This window comes from Mercurialis annua, linkage group LG2 (genome assembly GCF_937616625.2).
Source record: "Mercurialis annua linkage group LG2, ddMerAnnu1.2, whole genome shotgun sequence".
NCBI lineage: Eukaryota > Viridiplantae > Streptophyta > Magnoliopsida > Malpighiales > Euphorbiaceae > Mercurialis > Mercurialis annua.
In genome coordinates, this window is record NC_065571.1 from 55847677 (window position 1) to 55867093 (window position 19417).

The 19417-nt window shown below is 33.5% G+C and overlaps 1 protein-coding gene across 1 annotated transcript; it reads right to left on the reverse strand.

Annotated features, from left to right (window-relative positions):
* Positions 1-15966: 15966 nt before the first annotated feature.
* On the reverse strand, positions 15967-17628 carry LOC126670493 (thaumatin-like protein). Its single transcript, XM_050364245.1, has 3 exons — positions 17484-17628; positions 16549-16923; positions 15967-16418 (listed from the first exon to the last, which is right to left on the reverse strand). Exons 1-3 carry the CDS (start codon positions 17548-17550, stop codon positions 16114-16116), a joined length of 747 nt encoding a protein of 248 aa, XP_050220202.1. The 5' UTR covers positions 17551-17628; the 3' UTR covers positions 15967-16113.
* Positions 17629-19417: the final 1789 nt, after the last annotated feature.

A 19417-nucleotide genomic window follows, 5' to 3' on the forward strand; every position in this document is an offset into this window, starting at 1 on the left:
ATAATAGAAGCTTGAAATTTCTCCCGGAATTGCCCAAGCCAAGATACCAATCATGCTAAGAAGTTCTGACCAGAAACTCCAAGCAAATGGGCAGTACAAGACAATGTGCCTAAAAATAGTTAACTCAATAGTATCCAACAACGCTAATAATTATTCAAGAAAAGTGAGTTTTAGTAACGGTTTATTACAACGAATATTAAAATCGTTACAATAGAACATGGATTTTATAGCGATGGATATGGAGTTGGGAAGAAATGATCCTAAAACCACTAATATTCTAGGGGAAATGATACTCATATGATGCATGTTGACACTATACGTATTTATTTGGTGGAGAATCTAACGCAAGACCTGGTGATGATGGATGGCAACCAGTTTTGCTTCAACTGTTGAACACTCTTCTATTCATGAATTCTCAAATTTCTTTATAATTTGCCACTTATCTCCCTCTTTATTTTTTTATTGATTGAGAATATTAAGATTGTTGTTTGGAATGTTCAAGGCGCGAGCTCTAAAGCTTTTGGTAGATTTTTTCGATTTTTATGTAACCGTAACTAGTTCGATATTGTGGAACTCCGCATAAGTGGTGTTAAACCTGATGAATTTTTTAATAATAGTGGGTTTAATTCATCCGACACAATTGAAACCCGAGGCTTTTCTGGTGGTATTTGGCTCCTTTGGAGAGACGGGATGAATGTTAGAATCCTGGAAAATAACAAGCAGTATATCCATTTTAGGATTAGTATCCTAGAAAATAACAAGTAGTACAGTATATCCATTTTAACCATATATTGTTGTCCAACTGTACATATCTTGACCGTATATCAATAGTATTTTCGCCTTCCAGATTTGATAGGAAATCTAGGCCAGTACTTCAGAATCCCTTCTGATATGTCTAGGCCGCCGGCCAAACTTATAACACATTTGATATTCATACTTTTTCTAAAAATTAATAACGGTGATTATACATTCCTATTAGTGCTCGGAATTAAGCACGTTCCAATAGATCTCAATCGGTTCCAAAATTATGCATGCATCTTCATGCAAATAAATTTTAAAATCAAACAAATATTTAGAGATCACGTAATATATTTTTAATACGAACATCTATCAGCAAAAATTGCAAACACTTAAAGCAATTGCTTATTCATTCTCTAAATCTTTCCTGCTATCACTTGAAGATATAAAATGGTTGTGCTTCCCCTCTAATTTCAATTTCACCTACAAAACATAAGTTAGAATTACAAGAAAAAGATAACGGGTTAGACTCAATCTCATCCTCTCTTGTTATAAGCTATGCCAACAATTGTTGTCCATCTAATTCAATGTGATCACTGATTTTTGTATTCCAAGTAGACATATTGTCCTTTTCTATGCATGGATAAATAAGATGTTCAAGATATATTGTTGTTACGAGCCCACTCTAAAACTTGTCCATATATTAATTTATCTTTTTGATCATCAACCACAACCTGAATAGTAATATCACCACAACTAAAAAACGAGTTAAAAGAATCATTAGCATATTAATCATAATCGGGTAAAGATAGTGATGTTGAATAATAATATGGACAATATGCCCAATCATGATTTCCTTGACATCATTCGCAAACATGAAATTAATTATATTGCATATAATTATAATTCATCATATTATTGTAAATTGAAGTCCTCATATGGATAAGTTGATTCACCAAAATTCTTGATGATAGCTTAATAACAAAAATAAATAAATAAATAACAGAAACTAAAATGATTAAATAAATAATTAGCTAAGTTGTATTGATATAAATATCATTTTCCGGCAGCGCTAATTAAATACTTAATGCACAAAATTACAAGTATATAATATCGTGATTAAGTAATAAATTAGAATAAGTAAGAGTATCAAACACATAAGAAATGTATCTAACACCAAAATAGTTAGCTAAATTATTATTTGAGCAATCGAATATGAGATGTTTTTTTATTTTAAATTAAACTAATAAAAACTAATAATAATAACAAACAACGTAGAATATTATTTTTATGTGGGTTCTCGATGCCTTACAATTCTAATATATATAATTCATAACTTTAACCATTTTTTACAATGGCGGATAGATCTAAACTCGTTAACCTCCTATTTCATAGATGATGTTAACCTATCGCTTATAACCCGATTACCTCGAATCGTTCTTACTGTCACGATTTAGATGACAATAGAAAATAATTCGAAATTAAATTTAAAATAAAGCATTAAAAAAAGTTATCCACACATACCACACAACACAAATATAGTGGACAAACTCATGTTTTATAATTACGTTCTTATTATCTTTTCCAACCAACTTCCTTTAATGACGTTTACTCACAAATCAATTTTCAATCATGTACTTAGTGATCAGGTAATTTACAAGCATGAATCCAAATAATAAAAATTACAAAAATAAAAAAAGATATATAAATTAATTTTTAGAATTTAAATCACACCCATACTACTTATAATACTCTAAATTAATAAATTTAACTAAACATAGTAAAAGCAAACAAGCAAATAATAAAGAATTGCATAATTAAAGAGAAGGGAGAAGAAATCAAATTTGATTTGACTTGAAAATAAATTACTTCAATAAAATCTTGAAATTAAACTCGTGCATTGGATGATCTTATAAGATAAGTTAAAGAAAAAATAAACTAAATTAAAAATAAAATTAAATAAAATTAAACTAATAAATAAAGCATATAATGATTTATTTAGCATAATGAATTCAAATGAATTATTGGCTTTAAGTTGAACTCTATTTATAGAGCTTAGTGTTGCTTTAAGTCATTCTCCTTTTAGAATTAGGAATAAATGTTGAATATGTATAAAGACACGTACACTAATTTATTTATTTTTAAAAAATAAACGAGATCCGATTTCGATCCAAATTTGATTTCAGATCTGTTGGAACAATTGCTGTTGAAACTTATAACTCTGAAAAGGCTGAGTCGCGGACTAGGTCGCTCTCTTTTAGACGTTTCGCGGCTCAGCTCGAAGGTGCAAAGCTGACGATCAACCACGTCGTCCCCAGGATAAAACAGCCGAACTACTGTCACCACTGCACTGTGATAACAGCTCAAAAACACTTATTCTGATTGCTCAAGATCGGAATTATAAACACTGATTTGTTTTTCTTTACTCAAGACTGAGCTCTGGTTTCTGGTGTCTATCACAAATGAGAGGACTGCTTCTATTTATAGGAAAGTTGAGGGGGACAAAACATTAAAAGCCATTAAAACTGAAATCTGTATTAATTAAAATAAAATCAGTCAAATAAAATTAAATGTGAGGGAGCTGATTCAGGGATAATGTTTAGTTGCAAAAAATTCAAATAAAAACGTTACAAAAAATTAGTGCTCGAACCGAACCAACCAACCAAACCAAACCAGGCCAGGCCAGGCCGACCGGACGGACGGCGCGCGCGCGCGTGTGTGGTAAATCGGTAAGGATTTAACTCCTAACCCACTCACAAAACTGGGTACCCCTTGGGGCCCAAACCCAAGTGAGTAAACCACTCCATATAAACCCATGATAAGTCACACTCCTTACCAATGTGGGAATTAATGCACTTTCCTTATTTTGGATTTTTCACACTAAAGTGTGTTCACACACACTTATTTCAACAATCCCCCACTTGAAAAATTTTAAAATATCTCGAGTAATTTCTGTATCAATAAGATTGTGCATAAGCAAAAGTATCTTTCGATTTGAACTTTTGCGTAGTGAGTAGGATTCTGATTCAACAAGAGTGACTCGTAGTCTTGAACTCTATCTCGGACATCATACCACACACAACCTTTTCATTAAGTGTACTCAAATGCCCGTGCATTTATGGCCCTGCACGTCTATCCCAGTTTAGTGAACGCTCTAGAAATTTTTGCCTAAAAAACTTCATGGAAAGCGGCCCCACTTCCACATTCACAAAGGTGAAGCTATCAAGAGTACTCCTGTAGCTAGGTACTCCACTCCATATGGAGTATAGACTTCATTAAGAGATTCTATTAACTCATCCTCTAATCGCTTCAGGAATCAAGCTTCGATATTGCATGTTCTGGCTCATATCAATCATAACTTGTTATTACCCATTGAACCTATTTCTTGGGATCTCCAGTCAGTTAGGTCGGGTTACCATTATGAATGACTCATTCTATAGGCAATAGTCCCATTCCCTTGGAAGTTTTATGGACTTTCTCTCTAGCTAATCCTTTCGTCAAAGGATCTGCTAAGTTATCATCAGTGCGTACATGATCCACTCTAACAGCTCCTGTTGAGATAAATTCTCTAACAGTGCTGTGCTTACGACGTATCTGTCGTTTCTTACCGTTATAGTAACGGTTCTCAATTTTTGCAATAGCCGCGGTACTATCGCAATGGATCAACACAGCTGGTATCGGTCTTTCCCATAAAGGAATCTCAGCTAGCAGGCTTCTTAGCCATCCTGCTTCTTCACTAGCAGCAGCTAGTGCTATCATTTCTGACTCCATCGTAGATTGAGCCAAAATCGTCTGTTTCTTTGATTTCCAAGAAACAGCTCCACCAGCTATACTAAAGATATAGCCGCTCGTAGCTTTGGAATCATCTGACAATGTATTCCAATCTGCATCACTGTACCCTTCAAGTACAGCAGGATGCTTCTGATAATGTATTCCAAGATTCATAGTTCTCTTAAGGTATCTCATAACCCTTTCGATACCATTCCAATGCTCAATACTTGGTCTACTAGTAAACCTGCACAGTAATCCAACGACATATGCTATGTCGGGTCTAGTACAATCAGTGGCATACCGAAGGCTGCCAATGATGCTCGCATAATCAGACTGTCGTACACTATCACCAGTGTTCTTAAAAAGTTTTACACTTGGATCATAAGGTGTACACGCAGGTTTACAGTCGAAGTAGTTATATTTCTTTAGAATCTTCTCAACATAGTGAGATTGATCTAAAGAAATTCCTTTTTCAGATCTAGTTATCTTTATGCCAAGAATGACATTCGCTTCACCTAGATCTTTCATATCAAAGTTGGCACCCAACATTGATTTCACAGCATTCACAACATGAATATTTGATCCAAAAATCAACAAGTCATCAACATATAAACATATGAAAGTACAAAGCTCATTCTCATATTTATAATATATACATTTGTCACTTTCATTCACTTTAAAGCCATTTGAGATGACAAGATTATCAAATTTCTCATGCCATTGCTTAGGTGCCTGTTTTAGACCATACAAGGATTTGTCTAACTTGCACACTTTCTGTTCCTGTCCATGTATCACAAAGCCTTCAGGTTGGCCCATGTAAATTTCTTCCTCCAATTCACCATTCAGAAAAGCAGTCTTAACATCCATTTGGTGTACTACCAAATCATAAAGTGCAGCGATCGAAATCAACACTCTAATGGATGTTATTCTAGTAACTGGTGAATAGGTATCAAAGAAATCAACGTTTTCACGTTGTCTATAACCCTTAGCAACGAGTCGAGCTTTATATTTATCAACTGTGCCATCAGATTTCATTTTCTTTTTCAAAATCCACTTGCAACCTATGGTCTTGCAACCGGGGGGTAAATCAGTTAAATGCCAGGTCTTATTGGACTCCAAAGATTCCATCTCATCATTTATGGCTTCTTGCCAAAGATCAGCATCTAAAGAAGTTAGAGCTTCCTGGAGGTTTGCAGGATCCTCCTCTAAGGAATAGACTTGGAAATCAGGACCAAAATCTTTCGTGATTCTAGCTCTTTTACTCCTTCTGATCTCTGGTTCTATATCATCTGTAATCTCTTTATTCCTGACAACAGGAATATTAACAGATGATTCGCCCCCACTATTTCCTAATTTAAAAGGAAATTTCTGTTCATAAAAATCGGCATCCACGGATTCAATAATCACTCGTGCAGTCAAGTCATAAAATCTGTATGCCTTGCTATTGACTGCATACCCAATGAACACACATTCATAGGCTCTACTTGCTAATTTTATTCGTTTTGGATCAGGAATCCTAACATAGGCCAAACAACCCCATGTTCTCAAATAAGACAAATTTGGTTGTCTTTTCTTTAGGATCTCATATGGTGAGATCTTACTGTTTGATTTAGGAACTCTATTGAGTACATAACAAACAGTCAGTAGGATTTCGCCCCACCAATAAGAAGCAGCACCTGAATTCAATAAAATAGACACTACAGCTTCTGTTAGTGTTCTATTTTTCTCTCGGCTTTACCGTTCATTTCAGGATAATATGGCGCTGTTCTTTCATGTACTATGCCATGCGAGTTATAGAAGTCTATAAACAAGCTTGATTCATATTCAGTACCTCTATCACTGCGAAATCTTTTGATTTTCTTATTGAATTGATTTTCAATTTCTGTAACAAATAACTTGAACATGTCAAGTGCATCACTCTTATTTTTCATCAAGTACACTAAAGTAAAATCAGAACAATCATCGATAAAAGTGATAAAATAACGTTTGCCATTTCTGGTCAAGGTTCCATCAAGTTCGCATATATCAGAATGAATTAAATCTAAAGGCTCAGATTCTCTAATTACTGATTTATGTGATGTTTTTGTTATTTTAGCCTGACTGAAAAATTCACATTTTTCAAAATCATTTAAGGTCATTTTAGGAATTAATCCTAGGTTACTCATATTATTAATAATCCGTTTATTAACATGACAGAGTCTTGCATGCCAAACATTAAAATCACACAGTAAGTAAACTGAAGTAGAAACTTTATTAATGTCAACATTCATTTTGAACATATTCTCACAAGCATAACCCTTTCCCACAAAAGTACCACTTTTAGTGATGGTATACACATCACCCCCAATAGTCTGAAAAAACCCAGCCTTGTTGAGAAGATAGCCAGACACCAGATTCTTTCGCATCATAGGAGTGTGCATGACATCCTTCAATATTAGCGTCTTTCCCGAAGTGAACTTCAGTTCGACACTTCCAATTCCAGCAACAATAGTGGTGTGAGTGTCACCCAACAACACTTTCTTGTCTTCAACAGCAGAGTATGTCTTAAACATAGTACGGTCATGGCAGACATGGCGAGATGCACCAGTGTCTACCCACCACCCATCAGATCCACCAACAAGATTGATCTCAGACATCATCTCTGTGATCATAGCCACAAACGGCTCTTCAGTCAGGTTAGCCTGTGGGGCTGTGCCTGGTCTGTTCCGACACTTGCGTGCCATATGACCTGGTTTTTCACAGTTAAAACACAAAAACTGTGGCAGGTCATTTCTGACAGGTGGTTGCTGTCTCACATTCTGATTTCCATTCTGTTTAGCTTTGTTACTGTTCACAGATTGGTTTGAGTTCACATTGCGATTCTGATTCTTAAAATTTTTTCCTTTCGGCTTCAGAACCGCAGAACTGAACTTTCTAGTGCTGTTTGATACAACAAGCACTTCATCTTTCTGGTCCTGTTTTCTTGCCTCTTCTTCAATGTGAAGTCGAGTAATTAGACTTTCCAAAGAAAATTCCTTAGTTTTATGCCTTAGAGAATTCTTAAAATCCTTCCACGAAGGAGGCAACTTATCAATTAAAACAGCAACTTGAAATTGTTCGTCTAGTACCATACCTTCTGAAATGATCTCGTGAGCGATTTTCTGCACTTCATGAGATTGCGCCTCTACAGACTTATCATCCGTCATTTGATACTTGAGGTAGCGACTGACTGCATATTTTTTCGTCCCCGCTTCCTCGGTATCATACTTCTTTTGCAACGCTTCCCAAGTTTCCCTTGCAGATTTTCCATTATTGTAATAATCGTATAGATCATCACATAGAGCATTGAGTATGAAATTTTTGCACATGTAATCCATGTTCATCCAGTTTTGAATTTCTGCATTTTGTTTTTCTTTTTCTTCATCCGCAGCATCCTCATCAACCACTGGCATATCAGTGGTAAGCACAGCAGCAACTTTCTTCATTGTTAAGAAGAACTCAGTTTTTTGTCTCCACCGTTTGAAATGCAGACCTTCAAACCGGAATGGTTTGTTGGTATCAACGCCGGAGGAACCGAAGGCAGTGACCTCTTCAGAATTCATAGTAGCAATTGTTTAAGGGAACGTCTAAAAATTGTTGGAACAATTGCTGTTGAAACTTATAATTCTGAAAAGGCTGAGTCGCGGACTAGGTCGCTCTCTTTTAGACGTTTCGCGGCTCAGCTCGAAGGTGCAAAGCTGACGATCAACCACGTCGTCCCCAGGATAAAACAGCCGAACTACTGTCACCACTGCACTGTGATGACAGCTCAAAAACACTTATTCTGATTGCTCAAGATCGGAATTATAAACACTGATTTGTTTTTCTTTACTCAAGACTGAGCTCTGGTTTCTGGTGTCTATCACAAATGAGAGGACTGCTTCTATTTATAGGAAAGTTGAGGGGGACAAAACATTAAAAGCCATTAAAACTGAAATCTGTATTAATTAAAATAAAATCAGTCAAATAAAACTAAATGTGAGGGAGCTGATTCAGGGATAATGTTTAGTTGCAAAAAATTCAAATAAAAACGTTACAAAAAATTAGTGCTCGAACCAACCAAACCAGGCCAGGCCGGCCGACCGGACGGACGGCGCGCGTGTGTGGTAAATCGGTAAGGATTTAACTCCTAACCCACTCACAAAACTGGGTACCCCTTGGGGCCCAAACCCAAGTGAGTAAACCACTCCATATAAACCCATGATAAGTCACACTCCTTACCAATGTGGGAATTAATGCACTTTCTTTATTTTGGATTTTTCACACTAAAGTGTGTTCACACACACTTATTTCAACAAGATCTGCTCGAGGACGAGCAGCGGCAACGAGATGGTATGGTCGATGACGGGAATAGCTTTTTAACGACATGAATTAAGCATCTAGCGCGATCATGGCATAAAATCAACCAAAAATTTATGAACAAAATCGACCAAATTTAACATGCAACCAATGAATTATGAAACTCAGAAATCAACCGACCCCTTGAAGCCCAAAAACGCAGAAAATAACTTGAGAAAGAAGAAGGATCAAAGCTTCTTTGATGATCACATGCTCAAACTCTTTGCATGTGGACTTTTTTTTCTCCAAATTCTTAATAAAAATAGCTCAAGGATCATTAAATACCGTCAAAGGATCAAAGTCTAGGTTTAGGATCAAAGTCTAGGTTTCTTAACAAAGAAAGCTCTAGTTTGACTTGAAAATTCGCATGAAAATATATGAAATTTAATACGAAAATGGGGGTTTATAAATTGTGCCCGCCAGACGATTATCTGGATTCGAAAACTAAACAAAAACACACGGCTAATAATCACCCACGCCCCTAACTTTAGAAGTACTTTACGACAAACCCCCTGATAAAAAAAAACGATCAGTAAACCCCCTAATCTTTGTGGCGGCGCCACCTAAACCCCCTAAACCCCAAATATGACGAAAATACCCCTGACGCAGTCGTTTTCAGTCAACTGCCATACTTCAAAAAAAAAAATCTGACGGCGCCACGTCAGTTGCCACGTCAGCAAAAATTCATAAAAAATTAAAACACATAAAATACCCCCATATTTAATTAAAAAATAAATAAAATAACTCAACCCAACTCTATCTAACCCAAACCATTCAATCAATCCAACCACAAACGACTCAACCACCCCCAACCACCGCTACCCGCGACCAACCCGCCACCTGACCACCGCCGGAAAATTTTCCGGTCATCTTCTCCGAGATGACAGGAAATTTTCCGGTCACCCATAACTTCGGATCTGTTCCAAGAACAGATCCATCGTCGGATCTGATCTTGGAACAGATCCGACGATGGATCTGTTCTTGGAAGAGATCCGGCGAGGAGGGTGACCGGAAAAATTTCCGGTCATCTCGGAGAAGATGACCGGAAAAATTTCCGGCAGTGGTTGGGCTGGCGGCGGTATTGATGGTTGGGTTAATTATTTTGGTTAATTAAATGGTTAGTGTGTTGATTTGTTTTTCTTGTCCTTTTTTAAATTAAATATGGGGGTATTTTAGGTGTTTTAATTTTTTATGAATTTTTGCTGACGTGGCAACTGACATGGCGTCGTCATATTTTTTTTTGAAGTATGGCAGTTGACTGAAAATGACTGCGCCAGGGGTATTTTCGTCATATTTAGGGCTTACGGGGTTTAGGTGGCGCCGCCACAAAGATCAGGGGGTTTACTGATCTTTTTTTTTTATCAGAGGGTTTGTCGTAAGGTACCCCTAAAGTCAGGGGCCGTGGGTGATTATTAGCCAAAAAACACATACAATTGTCTAACACTAAAATCCAGCTTTTTAACTTAAAATGAAATTTCAAAATGCCTCGAATCAAATCCCGATTAAAAACCTATTCTCAACCATGCATGCAATCACTCAAAACTCAAATCAAATCGTAATCCAAACATCACATGACCAATCAAAGCGAAACACATAAGCTACTAGAAACTATCCGAAACCTTCGGAGAAACTTGCCGAAAATACACGAGATATTACACCTAAACCTAAATTTTCCAATTGAAATCATGTTCAGTCGATCAATGATCCAAGATGTCGCCTTATTTGAATCCGTTCGTAAAAACCCAAAACTTACGTTTTGTTTAGTAAGTTTTGTAGCCAACGATACGCTACCGATCACTAGGGGTGGGCAAAAAAACCGGTCAAATCGATTAACCGAACCGAAACCGGAAATACGAACCGGAAAATGTGGTTAACCGGTCCAACGGTTTAGGTTTAGGTTTTGATTTTTAGTTTTCATGGTTAATGGTTTAGGTTTAGGTTTTGGATTTCTAAAAACCGTGGTTAATCGGTTAACCGGTTTATATATATATTCATATATTTTTAATAATTAATAAGATATATTTTATGATCTGTGAAATAATATAGATTTTATAATATACACAATAAAATCTAATTATAAAAATATATTGACATATATTTTATTTAGGAATATTTATATATTTTAGGAGAATTTATATATAAAAATATTTTAAAAGAAATTTGTCGTTTTCCTTATTAAAATATTTACTTAACAGAAATAGGAATATTTAAGTATATAAATAGTAGAAAGTGGACGTGAACAACACCACAATCAATTCAAAAAATACAAACCTAACTTTAATATTACTCATAAATTATTTATAAATAATAATAGTTTTAAATATTTGCATTGACTTAACTATTCATAAGATAGTTTAGATTTATATTTTTAATATAATTTGAATTTTTATAGTTTTTTTTGCTTGTAAAATTTTATCTTTTTTGTCTTTAATTTTTCTAATGGTTATATGGTTAAAAACCGTAAAATCAAAAAACCGAACCGTTTTTTATGGTTAACCGATTTACCGGTTAACCGTTTAAAATTTTAGGTTTAGGTTTTTAATTTTAAAAACCGTATTACAATGGACCGGTTTACAAATTGCCCTCAAGGACCGGTTAACCGGTCCATGCCCACCCCTACCGATCACATTATACTTAGCAAACACTTTCTCTAGGTCATGATATCTCCATGTCCTCGAAAAATTTTCAAAGTAAATAATGTTGGAATAGCCTGAAAACTGTATAGCTCCACGGTTATGTTCCCAACATCGAACCTAGCTGCAGAATTTGTCTTTCAGGCAGTAATAGTGATTGGAACCACGCTGAAATAAGTTTTAGGGTTAGAGTTTAGTGGAGGGTTAAGGAAGAGGGGAGGCAACGCGAGTAGAATGTGTCTTTAAATGAGTGGATACTAATAGATAAGGGTTCAATTATACTTCTCCAAATTTTTCATCTTGCAACAAATAAGTGGTGATAAATCGTAATTTTATGTTGGTTTGTTTTAGTTTATTTTATTTTATCTATCCAAAAACAGATTCTTTTTACCTTTTATGAGTCCTAATTTCTTCATCATATGGTTTTTCGACGTCTATTCCGGGGTTTTTTGGCGTCTTCCGGCCTCCACTCTGACGTCTACTCCGATGTTTTTCCAGGCATCTTCAGTAACCTCCTCGGCATCTCCCGTATATTCTGACGCTTTGAAAGGATTATTTTTTTTCAGATTTAAATGTTTGCTATTTATTTTAGATTTTAGATTGTTATAGATCTATGATATTTATATTGTAATCTTTTATATTTGTAAATATTATACTCTTGCCTAAATTTACAGATTTAGTTCTCTTAAGTTAGTTGCGTGATTTTGAATAGCCGAAAAAATCCTTAGAAAGTTTGATATAATTTCTAGTCCAGAGATCGTGACTAAAATTGAGACTATCGTAGATTTGTAGTCGATTTATTTCATTATACGAATTTCTATTTTTAGAAGAAAAATAAAATCAATTAGGTAATGGAGTTTCATACATCATCGTGACAAAGATGCTGCATTTCATGGTGCAGTAGCTCAACAGTTCTGGGAAGTTATAGATCACCGAATTGTGAACAAGTCAGGACTTAATGCTTAGCCACGTGAAGGTTGTTTTTTTTTTTTCTATTTTTTAATCATGTGAAATTGGGTAGTGCTGCCACTTATAAAGATTCTTTTACTTTTCTCAAAAAAAAAAGATTCTTTTACATTAACGATGCCCCCACAAGCGGCTTGCAAAAGTGAACCGGGTAGAAAAATTAAATTAGACCAGTCTCAAAAAAAGAAAAAAATTGTTTGGTTTTTAAGAGTTTTGTTCGGTTTCCGTTTTTAATATTTTAATTTATTTTTCATTCTTATCGTAACATTTTCTGAATTATGTACATATTATTTGATTGAATTAGTGGGTTTAACACAAAATAATAGTATTGGAAGTCCTCCCATGAAAAGAAGGAGCAACTGATGCTCCTCCCATGGAAAGAAGGAGCTCCGCTTCTCCTCCTTCATGGAAGGAGGAGCAGCAACTCGTGCTCCTCCTTCGTGGAAAAAACTGAAAAAAGAAATTAAAATTATTTTTTGTAAATTATATTTATTTTACGGTTTTGATTTAAAACCTTTTATTGATGATTAATATAAATTTAATAATTATTATGAGTTGAATTTTTAAGAAGAATGTGTTTTTATGTAATCAATAACATTGATGTCTAATTAAAATATAAATTAAAAATGAAGGACTATTTTTTTTAATAAAAGAGGTCAATTTAGTATTTTAGAGTAGAAATAAAATATAAAAATTAAAAATAAGGTACAATTGAACTTTTTAAATCGGAATATGAATGCACAAAATGGCATTTTTTAAAATAACTAGTTTCGCATACGTGCTACGCACGTGGCTCGTAACGTGACTTGTCAACTTATATATTAATTAAAATATTTTATAATTATATCAATTTATTTTATTTATAATTAATATCAATTATTTTGATTTTTTTAAAAAAATGAATATAATTTTTAAATTTTTAAAATTAATTAATGCCATTTATTTGTAGTTTATTATAACTATACGAATGTATTTTATGAACAATTGATATTAAATTGGTTATTATGTTTTTATTTAAATAGAGCTCTATCTTTAATGATGAAATGAGTATATTTTTATTTTGTTTTTAATTATTAATGACTATGAAATTTTAAATTATATTATCAATTATTTTCAAAAACAAAACTCAGTTGCTTATTTAAATAGAATTCTATCTTTGATAATGAAATAAGTATATTTTATTTTATTCCTCAATTAGTAATGACAATAAATTAAACTTAAATTATATTATTAATGATAAATTTAAAAGAGTAATTAGGAAAAGTGATAATACATTTTGTTATTCCTTAATCAATTTAATCTCAATGATGTTATACTTCTGTGCATGATTCTATACAAAAGCAGTTGCGGAATTTTGTTATAATAGGTATAAAGCTTTATGTTGAACTCCTAATTAACTTCAAATTAAATTTTAATTGATTTCAATTCTTTTAGGTATTAAACTCCAAATCAAACACCACTTTATCTTTTCATATTGATATTAAACGTAAAATATAACTTCTACTATGTTCCCTATTTAAATCAAATAATAATTCTATTTTATATTTATAATTGAATGAATACACGTCCAATAAAACTTCTACTACTTATAATTGAATAAATATTCATCTTTATAATTATTTAAATAAGGAAATTGTAAAATTTTGGCAATTAGCTACTAAAAATAATTATCTAACAAACACTCTTATCCTTTTCAAAAAAAGTGGAAAATTAATTTACTATTTTATCTTACTCCATATTAATTAGTAAAAAATATTATATTGACCAGATATAGTATTTTAATTTTGTAATTCAATCAAATTAAAAGATAGGTATTCTTACTAATTTGGAGACAATTTAGTTATGTTTTACATATTAAAAATTAAATTGGAGATAATTTAGCTACGTAAAAATTAAATTGGAGATAATTTAGCTACCTATTCTAATTATGACTTTAATTACAATAGTGATTAATTAAATAACTAATTAGTTAATGATTATAAAACTTTTATTTAGTAGTAAACTGAAAAGGATTATTCAGTAAATTTGCCTGTCCTCCCCCCTTCCATCCGTACTTTTATATATAGTACTCCCTCCGGTCCATAATATTTGTCGCATTTGAGAAATTTTTTTGGTCCATAATATTTGTCATGTTATAATATCAAGAGAGCATTAATTGCTATTTTTTCATGTTTGTCCTCCATTAATTTATTGAAAGAATACAATAAACAAATGAAAATTGTAGTCATAAATGTAAACAAATTTCAATGTAGGGTTAACTTAGTAAAAGTGTTAATAAATTAAGACATATTAATTGTTTTCTTAGTTCTTGTGCCAAAGCCAAATGCGACAAATATTACGGACCGGAGGGAGTATAGATTAGGCCTTTTGACTACTCTAAAGCATATTTACTGCAATCGGCCCATATCATAAAATTTTAAGATTAAGCATCTGATGGATTTTAGCGCACACTTTCTATACTTAAACATAATGAGCCATTAATAATGTTCCAACTTCAATTAATTAAAAAAAGTTAACTTGGATAGTAGTTACGCACTGCATATTAATAAAGAAGATCGATTAGTATTTTGCTTAATATATAATTTGACCTCTGAACTTGTATATTTTTATCCATCTAACCTCTAAACACATAATGTATCACCTATGTGAATCCCTGAATTTGATAAATAAGTAAACGTTGAACCTATCCGTGTCCACCTGACACTTAAAACATTATAAAACACTGTGTGCGGAGGAGTTTAATGTTTAATTATTTATCAAGTACATGGGTAAAATAAAATTATTTAACAAGTTCAGAGGTTTGATAGGTGAGACGTGAAATGTAGTAGTTAGATAGGTAAAAGAGTCGAATTCAAGGGTCAAATTATATGTTAAGCCTAAATATTTAAATATATAAACATATATACATATATTTAAACAAGGGATCAATGGCCAATTGGGGAGTGCAAAAACAGAACTGAACTGTAAAACTAATCTGAATCGAAATTCTAATAATGGTTTCATTTCTTTGGTTAATATAGTTTGATTTGCTTTGTATTAACATAGAATTATGATTTTCAATTATGAATTCGGTTGTTGCATTTTATAAATCAATTTAATTGAAAAATCAAATAATAAATTTGAAAAATTGATTTTTAAAAATTAATATAAATATATTTATTTATATTATTTTAGTCTTTTTTCCTTAATTACAAAGCAGATAAGTCAATAATTTTTTTATAATAGATAAAATACACAATTACACACACACATACACATATATATAAGACTAATTTTTAATATTTAAATTAATTAATTAAAAATTTAATTTTGATTTTGATTTTTAACCGAACCAAACTGAAATTTCTCGATTCAGTTTGATGCGAAATAACCCTAAAGTTTGGTTTATTTCAATTTGCAATTTTATCAAACTTCAGCTAGCTCGTACATATCAAACTGAACCGAACTGACCCGATGCACAGGCCTGCTGGCCAGACATTAATATAGCTAAATAAAAACAGCATGGAATAACATAAATATAATATTTCATCTAATGAAATGACAATCATCTCTATAACTAAGAGCATTAGTAAATACAGGCACAAAACCAAGTACTACTTAACTTAAATATATAAAAATGTCACTAAAATAGCTAGCAAGAGACTGCAAATCAGCGTTGATGAGGACAGAAAGTGACCAAATAGCTAGCATGAGTGCAAGTAGAAATACTAGTCGGGTCATCATAAGCATAAGAGTAAGCTTTAGGACAAGCCGTCTTGAAAATCTTGGAATAGGCCGTTGGTTTGCAGGATTGAGGATTTCCAAAGACTCCAGTGCAGCAATATCTTGGAGAGTTGAACGCAAAACAAGCACTTTTACAAGCCACAACACTTCTTTTATCTTTCGAACGAACCTGTAATCCGACCGGACACATCAGGTTCAAGTCGCTAACACAGCCTGCATAGCTACACTTACCTGCAGTGACGGAATCAGGATTATTGTATTAGGAGAAACAAATCGCAATATGTATTATACAAAAAAGGCAATTTTCAAAAAGTCGGGGGCGCTAAATCGTAATATGCCCCTTAGCTCCGTCATTGCTTACCTGATCCTTTAAACGGAGTCACAGACATTGCAAGATTATACCCGTCTACAAGACTAACATCATAGAAATCTTGCTCGTTGCCTAGTGTTATTTCTGCTAATGTAGCGGGTGGGCTGCCACCAATGCCATTGCAAAACAGGGCTCCCCCGCAGTCTCCTGTGGCGCAATGGCCGCGGCCAGCTGCGTCGAAAGCACAGCCGTGACGACCCCAGAAGCGACCTGACCATAGCGGCGGGAGCTTCAGCGGGTAAGACTTGTTGGGCGGGAGCTTAAAACCCCCACGAGCCAGAATCGGCTTTCCTGCACTTGGTTGAATCCCTGGCCATACTGGGTGTGTGCATTTGTTGTAGAATGTTACTGTTGTTGATCCGACCTCTGTTTTTTAATCAAGAGAAAATGTAAAGATTGGCAAGCTTAATCAAGAAATCAAGGAGACACGAATTAAAAAACATATAAATAAACCTTAAATTTACTAACTATGTACTGTCTATTAATAAAAATATAACTCCGTGCCTCTGTTAATTACTCAATCAATGATATTTATAACTTTACTAATGGTTCGTCAATTGAAAAACAGCTGAATTTACTGCCTCCATACACTTTTAAAAAACTGAAACACTAATTTGATTAAGTTTTACAGCTAAAAAATAATAACCGAAATATGAACAAATAATTAAGTACATTATATTATATGTAAAATCAAAAGCATAACCAAATTAATAAATTTTGTAATGAAATTTTAATTATAGTTTGATAGTGAAAAAAAAAAGCTAAATTTACTGTCCATTCACTTAAAAGAAAAACAGAAAGCTAATTAAAAAAAACTTAGGCTTTAACATAACAGATTTAGAAAATTTCAGACACAAAATAATTATCTTAAGGGTTTGCAATGTGAGTGAAAATCAAATGCAAAAGCTAAAATAGAGAGTCAGTGCCTGAAATGTGGAGCAAAAAGAGAGCTGAAAGCAGCAGAGCAAGCAAAGATCTGAGCAGAAACGCCATGGCTGCCTGAACTGAGTTAGCAGAACGAGTCCACTCACCTCACTCTAGGGTTTTGGAATGAGTTTTATAGAAGAAAAAGGCAAAGCAGTACTGGCTATATTTTTATCAAAAGATGTGAACAAAAAAAGTAGGTCCAGGCATGTGGTCCCATTTGATTGACTGAGGCCACCGGATTCCCTGACATGCACATAACAAATGTCTCTTATTTGTATATGAGTTGGTAAGGCGCTCTTTTAATTTAAGTGAGATCGTGGGTTCGAACTGTATTTATGTATGCAGCCGTTCAAAACTTGTGGCCAGAGTTTGCGTCCTGCAAGGGACCTACACGGCTCGAGTGGGGATTAGTCTGAATGTAAAAGGCTTATAGTTAAGACCCGTTCAGAAAACCCATGAATCCTGTACCAAAAAAATGCCTCATATTTTATCTGGATATTAAACTTATTAGGTATTTTAAACATGCCACACAAGCAGAAACGTTGCCGTTTTATATTTTTCGATGAAAATGGCCTATGTTGTAATAAAACGATAACTTATTGTAAATAACATAGCACAATCATAACATAAGGTAAACACTCATTTGAATACTCAAAATATATTTATTTAAGCAATATATTTTTTAATTTAATCTTAATTTGAAAAAAATTAAGATTAAATTAAATTAAATCAAACCAAAAATTATAATAACAATTTATTAATTTAATCTTAATTTGAAAAAAAATTAATTATCAGTCTAGTTTGTGATTTTAAAAATGATAAATCTACATAAATCAAACAAAATTAATATATAATATTGATTTATTTATTAAAAACACAAATATTATAACTTAACAATAACATTTTTAAACTATCACTGTTAACAACAACATTTTAGCGACATATGTTTTTGTCGCTAAAAAATTGTTTTTCATCATTAATCCCACTTAGCGATGAATTACCGACGAACGCAGTTCATTGGTAAATACGAACGGATATGTCTGCCGCTAAATATGCCACAAAGTGGTAATGATTTGGCTACGGCGGGCCCAAATTTTAGCAACGGGTTAGCGACGGTAGCCTGTCGCTAATCGATCTCTAAGCAACGACAAATTAACGACGGGTAAATCAATTCGCAAAATTAACGACAGATTGACCCATCGTAAATCAGACAAATTAGCGATCAATTGATATGTCGTCAATTTAGCGAGGGAATGTTAATCCGTCACTAATTTGGCTAAACCGTCGGTAAATTTCGAATACTTCCTACCAAGTTTTCCGCTTTTCAGTTTAATTCACTTTTCCGTCAATTTAAACTAAAACCTATAAATAATATAAACACACACAATACACAATAATATACGTAATAAAAAATTATATAAAAAAATTTGTCAATATTATACACAATATGAAATAAAAGATAAAAACATCAATTCTGTTATAAATATAACAATGTTTATTTTAAAAACATATAAAACATTGTTTACACATATGACACTATATAATAATAGTGTCATCATGAGGTAGTGGGGGAAAAAGTTTATGATCACAGCGAAGCCACTCCTCCAACTCATGTGGATCTGCTAGTCGACCCACTCTTACATCTCTTTTCGTAGCCCTTCCTCGTACTCTCCGCATAACTCATTACGGATCTCCTCCCGTAATTTAGTCTGCGATGAACAGTCGCGCCACTGCCTGTAGTGGACTACGGGCGATGTAGGGCAAACCAACATATCTGAGTTCATAAATCTACTACTTCATCCCATCAACAGCAATAAGATACAACTGGTTCTCGTCGATCGGTACATATGCTGTACTACCCTTTGTCGGTTGAGAAAAAGTTGATAGCATTTTCTCTATAATATGAACATCACCCGTTTTTCAGGAGAACCCA